Consider the following 6,625-nt stretch of genomic DNA (forward strand, 5'->3'; position numbering starts at 1 on the left):
TCAGGGTGACACAGAAATGTCCCTCGGGGTGACACAGAAATGTCCCTTTGGGGTGACAGAAATGTCCCCTCAGTGTGACCTTTGGGCCCGCCTTTGATCAGCGCCATTGGGGCTGGCAGCTGCCATGGCAACCAGGGACAAACCGGGAATGCCAACAATCCCCGAGTTTGGGAACAATTGCGCTGCCCCAGGAATATCCCGAGTAATTGGTTCAGGCTGGGCAGGTTTGGGCCTCCAAACCCTTCTGCTCCAGCCAAATTCCATTAAAAACAAAAAATCCCCATCAAGTCCCCGTTTTCCATCCGTTCCCCCTCAAACGGGAGGCTTTTCCCGCTGGCTTTTTGGGATGTGCCGCAGGGCTCTGTGGCCTCGCGGAATTCCTGAGGTTCTCCCCTAAAACTCCTCCAATGCTGCCCCTGCAGAGGGGCCAGGCTGCGATCCCAGCCCAGCTGATCCCGGGATCCTTTTGGATGCTTTGGGAGATTTGGGTTCACTTTGGGAGATCTGGGTTCACTTTGGGAGATCTGGGTTCACTTTGGGGGCGCCTTGGAGGGCACCAGGTGCAACGTTAGAGACAGAACCGAGTTCCCTCAATTAAAAATCCCTTCTAGCCAGAATGGATCCAAAGGGATCCAAATCCAGAATGGATCCAGGAAGGATCCAGGTGCAGGATTTATCCAGAAGAGATCCAAATCCAGAATTTATCCAGAAGGGACCCCAATTCAGAATTTATCCAGGAAATCTTGAAATCCAGAATTTATCCAGAAAATATCCACAGACACAATTTATCCAGAAGGTATCCCAATCCAGAATTTAACCAGAAGTGATCCCAATCCAGAATTTATCCAGAAGGGATCCCAATCCAGAATTTATTTAGAAGGGATCCAAATCCAGAATTTATCCAGAAGGGATCCAGGCTCTGCAGTGTCTGAGCTCCTCTGGGAAATTCTTCCCAGACATTTCCAGGCTGCAGGAATGGGTCAGACACTTCCATTTCCCAATTTTCTGTGGATTTTGTGGATTTTGTGCCTTGCTGGGAGCCGTGTTTTCCTGTCTGGGCCCCCTTGTCCCTCTGCCGGCCGGGATTGGGAATTTGGGGCTCATTCCAAGAGTTTCTGAGTGTTTCGATCTCTCGTTTGAGCCAGCTGATAACAGTCAGGCTCCAGCAGGGAACAATCCCTGGCATCTGGGTGGGTTTTCCATGGAATTTCTGAGGATTATGGGAGGAATGGGAATCCCAGCAGCTGGGAAAAGGTTTCTGAGGGAATCTCAGAGCTCTTGGCTCCTCCCGATCCCTCCCGGGCTGGGTTTTTGCGCCCCTGGGGCCGGGCAGAGCCATCAGCCCTGTGCCGGTGTCTCGGCAGCTCCCCGAGTCTCCCGAGCTGCGGATCACGGACCCCCGGCGCACCTGGATCTCCTTCGTGCACCGCCCCGACGATGGCAGCAATTCCAAGAGGAGATGCAAAGGGAAAGACAAGAAATTGGTAGGAGCAGCACTCCACGGTTCCCCTTCCTCCTCCTCATCCTCAAGGTTCCAGCTTTTCCCAGCCCACGGAGTGCTGAGGTCCCATTTCTGCTGTCGAATTTCTCTGTTTTTGGAGAAGTCAGAGCCTTGGGAGAGAAGATGTGGGAATCTGGGCCTTGGTTCGGGTGATTTTCCCACTCAGTCAAAATAAAATCCATCTTTTTCTTCTCCTTTCCAGGAGATAAAGTCCACATATCCCAAAGGATAAATTAATCAAGGTGTGGACAAATGATTGTTAAATAATTTAAAATTAAATAATAATATAATAAATTATAAAAAAGAATATAATTAATATAATATAACATAACATAATATAATATAATATAATATATCGTATCATGTGATATCATGTGATATCATGTGATATAATATATCGTATCATGTGATATCACGTGATATCATGTGATATCATGTGATATAATATAATATTGTATCATGTGATATCATGTGATATCATGTGATATAATATAATATCGTATCATATGATATCATGTGATATCATGTGATATAATATAATGTAATATAATACAATATAACACAATATAACACAATATAACACAATATAACACAATATAACACAATATAATACATATAATATAATACAATGCCATATAATCTAATATAATTAATGAAATAATTAAATTATTTCAAATTAATGAGCTGAGTGACACCTGACCACGCAGCACTTTGAATCTAAAGGAATTCCTAAAGGAATCTTGGCTTTCTTTAACAATTTCCCTCTGTGCAGGCAATTGGAGGAAACAGGAATTTGCTGGGAACAGCCCCCCTGACCCTGCTGGTGTCCCTGTAGGATTTTCCACAATTCCCAGGTTTTAATCCCGGATTTTCCTTTGTTTGTTCCCTCAGCGAGGCCTGGTGGGACCGCCGGGCCCTCCTGGGCCTCAGGGACCTCCGGGAGCCCCCGGGGCTGAAGTCACCAGGGAAGTCCTTCTGCAGGAGTTCAAGGAGATCCTAAAAGGTGAAAGACTTTCAAAGATTTTGGAGGATATTGAAGGTAAAGGTGGTTAAAGGCTGGAAAAGCTTTGTTTTGTTGAAGCACCGGCACAAATCCAGCACTGGCTTCACCCTAAAGCATCTCCTGGCAGCCAGAACTGCTCCCCCAGGGCTGCTGGGGAGATCTGAGCGCAGAATTCCAACCCATCAACAGCTTCATAGCCCTTAAAGGAGGAGTTTCTTTCATTTTATTCCCTTTATTCCCTTTTCCCCTCACAAGCCATTGAGCACTGGGCATTCTCAGCCATTTCAGCCCACCCCAGGCCCTTAGATTAGGGTTTTACTTCATTTTATTCCCTTTATTTCCTTTATCCCTCAGAAGCCATGGAGCACTGAGCCTTCTGACCATCCCAGGCCCTTAAATTAGGGTTTTATTCCCTTTATTCCCTAGAAGCCATGGAGCAGAGACCCTCCCTGGTCATTTCAGCCCATCCCAGGCCCTTAAATGAAGATTTTATTTCATTTTGTTCCCTGTATCCCTCAGAAGCCGTGGAGCACCAAGCCTCCCTGACCACCCCAGGGCCTCAAATGAAGATCTTATTTCATTTTATTCCCTTTATTCCCTTTTCCCCCAGAAGCCATCAAGCACTGGGCATCCCTGGCCATTTTGGTTTGTCCTGGGTCCTTAAATGAAGATTCAATTTCATTTTATTCCCTTTTATTGCCCTTTATCCCTCAGAAGCCACTGAGCACCAAGCCTCCCTGACCACCCCAGGCCCCTAAATTAGGGTTTTATTCCCTTTATTCCCTTTTCCCCCAGAAACCATGGAGCAGAGACCCTCCCTGGCCATTCTGGCCCATCCCAGGCCCTTAAATGAAGATGTTATTTCATTTTGTTCCCTTTATCCCTCAGAAGCCATTGAGCAGAGAGCCTTCCTGGCCATTCCAGCCCACCCCAGACCTTTAAATGAAGATTATATTTCATTTTATTCCATTTTCCCCCAGAAGCCATGGAGCACCGAGCCTCCCTGACCACCCCAGGGCCTTAAATGAAGATTATATTTCATTTTATTCCCTTTATTCCCCAGAAACCATGGAGCACTGAGCCTCCCTGACCACCCCAGGTCCCTAAATTAGGGTTTTATTCCCTTTATTCCCCAGAAGCCATGGAGCACTGAGCCTCCCTGGCCATTCCAGCCCACCCCAGACCCTTAAATGAAGATTTTATTCCCTTTTTCCCCTTCATTCCCCAGAAGCCATGGAGCAGAGAGCCTCCCTGGCCGTTCCATCCCGTGCCAGCCCGCTGCCAGCCCTGGAGCAGCTGCCGGCCCTGGAGCAGCTGCCGTGGCGCCGGCGCGTGGAGCAGGCGTTCCACTGCAAACTCAAGGGCCACGTGGTGGTGGACAAGAAGACCTTGGTGGAACTGCAGAATTTCCAGTCGGTGAGGAGCAATTCCGGGGTTAGCCGGGGTGTGGAGAGGCTCCAGCTCCTTGCTTGGCTCTGTGGGGCTTCCTGGCACATCCCAGAAACTCCTCTCGGGCTGAAAGGAAGAGAAAAATCCAGGAGAAAGTGTCCAAAGGAGGGCCAGAGGTGGATCCACCTTGGATCCCCTTTTCATTCTGATCTTCCAAAGGTTCATCACTGCTGGATCCTCCTTGGATCCCCTTTTAAATCTGATATTCCCAAGATTTTGTCACTGCTGGATCCTCCTTGGATCCCCTTTTTAAATCCCGTTTTCCACAGGTTCCGTCACTGCTGGATCCACCCTGGGGGATCCTCCCCATCTCCATGGGGAAGGGTCTGGAGGGGCTGAGGGCGCTTGGAGGAGATTTTTGGGGTCTGCAGCTCTTCCCGAGGGGCAACTCCGATCTCTCCGTGCCAGGGACAGGACCCAGGCAATGCTGGAGCTGTTCCAGGATGGATTTCAGGGAAAGATTCCTCATCTGGAGGGTGCTGGGGCTGTTCCCAGGCTCCCCAGGGAATGGGCACAGCCCTGAGAGCTCCGGGAGGGTTTGGATGTCGTTCCCAGGGATGCCAGCTGGGATTTTGGGATGGCTGGGCAGGGATCCATGATCCTGTGGGTCCTTCCAGCCTGGGATATTCCATGATTTTGTGGCTGAAGTGTGCACTTCCTGACAAACCCAAGCCAGGATTTCTCCCTCTCTTCAGCCCAGCAGGATCTCACAGAGTTTTTCATGTGATCCCAGCTCCAAGAGCAGCCAGGTTTCTAATTTTAATGATTTAAATAATTACAATTATTTTATAATTTCTTTTAATTAATGATGGAGGAAGACTTTTCTGTGTTTGGAATGAGCAGGATCTGAAGGATCCAAAGTAAAATTCCAACGTAGATTGTCAGAGGCAGACGGAAACCACTGATTATAGATTTGGGAGCCCAAATAAATCCTGGATTTTGTTTGGTGAGCCAGCTCTGATGCTTAAATTCTATAAATAATATCATATTAATGACCTAATCAATATTACCTATATAACTGAATTACCATTAAATCAAGAGTCATTCTAATCATGGCCACAACAAGCTGCCAAATACTAAATTTTGTTTTAATATGAACGTTAAATATGAAATTTCTGATATTAAGTCTTGGAAGAAACCGTTCCAGTGGCAAATGGGCCCTGAATTTGCAGCATAAATTTTAGGACGAGCAAGAACAAAACCCAAATAATGATTTGATAGTTTACTTCTCCTGGATTTTGGGGTCCCCGAGGCCCTCGGGGGTGTTCGTGAGGTGGCAGGAAGGGTTTGAGGAGGGAACGTGCCAGGGACAATCCCGTCCTTCGGGATGTTTTCCTGCTGCCGCTCCGGCAGCTGCAGCACTGCAGGCAGTGCTTCTTCCCCAAATAAGCCGCATTCCTGGATTTTTCCCAAATTTTGGCAGCTCGGCTTGGCAGCCAGGCAGGCTCAGCCCTGAGGCATGGGCAGGGCTGGAGCGGAGCTGCTGCCTCATTAATTAGCAGGGAAAATGGGACTAATTAAGCCATCCCAGGGTGGGAGCTGCTTCCCATGCCTCAGGGGTGGGATGCCCAACTCCTTCCTAATTTTTCCTGGCTCGGAGCTGCTGGGGAGGCTCTGGATGCCAAGCTGGCACGGCAGCCCGGGACAAGACGTGTCTGGTTTTGGCTTGTGCCTCTGGAAAAGGGGAATTCAGAGCCAGGAGCAGCCCAGGGATGGATTCGGGAGCAGCCCAGGGATGGATTCGGGAGCAGCCCGGGGATGGATTCGGGAGCAGCCCAGGGATTCAGGATCAGCCCGGGGATTCAGGATTCAGGATCAGCCCAGGGATGGATTTGGGATCAGCCCAGGGATTTGAGATTCAGGGTCAGCCTGGGGATTCGGGATCAGCCCTTGCATTTGGGATTCAGGATTTGGGATCAGCCCAGGGATTCAGGTTCAGCCCAAAGATTTGGGATCAGCATGGGGATTCAGGATCAGCCCAGAGATTTGGGATTCAGGATTCAGGATCAGTCCAGGGATTTGGGATCAGCCCGGGGATTTGGAATTGAGACCAGCCCAGGGATTTGGGATCATCCCCTGGCACTCAGCTGTGTTTTCTCTCGGCAGCCCCTGGCCAAGGGCGCCTTCCTGCGGGGCTCGGGACTGAACGCGGCCACCGGGCGTTTCACCGCACCCGTGGGCGGCATCTACCAGTTCTCAGCCAACGTCCACATCGGTGAGTGCTGCCTGGAGAGTCCCCGGAGAGTCCCCGGAGAGTCCCCGGAGAGTCCCCGGAGAGCCCCTGGAGAGTGCTGAGAGAGCAGCCAGGGAACACCTGGATATGGCACCACCACCTCAGGGCTGGGTCCTTCCACAGGGAGCCCCAAAGGCTGCTCTGGGTGCACCAAAAATCCGCATTCCCCACAGAGCAGGGATTGATCCATGGGAGCTCTGCCTTCCACAGAACCTGCAGAAAAAAGGCAGATGTTGGGGTGGAACTGCATCCAGACAGGCTTTCCATGGGTTTTCCCTGCTGGAGCACCTCTTCCCCCACATTCCCACTCCTCCCTTTTGTGCCTTTTAAAATCCAATATTCCAGAGGTTCTGCCGCAGATGGCCAGGGATGGATCCCCTTTTTAAATCTGTTATCCCAGAGATTCTGTTACTTATGGATCCACCTTGGATCCCCTTTT

The 6,625-nt window shown here is 49.7% G+C and overlaps 1 protein-coding gene across 1 annotated transcript in view; it reads left to right on the forward strand.

Annotated features, from left to right (window-relative positions):
* Nucleotides 1-6,625, forward strand: part of C1QTNF12 (C1q and TNF related 12) — a 14,622-nt gene that overhangs the window by 3,938 nt on the left and 4,059 nt on the right. Inside the window, exons 2-5 of the mRNA XM_015647965.3 lie at nt 1,365-1,484; nt 2,393-2,504; nt 3,733-3,920; nt 6,060-6,168. Of these exons, the coding sequence (XP_015503451.1) occupies nt 1,365-1,484; nt 2,393-2,504; nt 3,733-3,920; nt 6,060-6,168 (529 nt within the window). The remainder of the gene's footprint in view (nt 1-1,364; nt 1,485-2,392; nt 2,505-3,732; nt 3,921-6,059; nt 6,169-6,625) is intronic.

The sequence above is a fragment of the Parus major genome, chromosome 21 (assembly GCF_001522545.3).
Source record: "Parus major isolate Abel chromosome 21, Parus_major1.1, whole genome shotgun sequence".
Taxonomy (NCBI): domain Eukaryota; kingdom Metazoa; phylum Chordata; class Aves; order Passeriformes; family Paridae; genus Parus; species Parus major.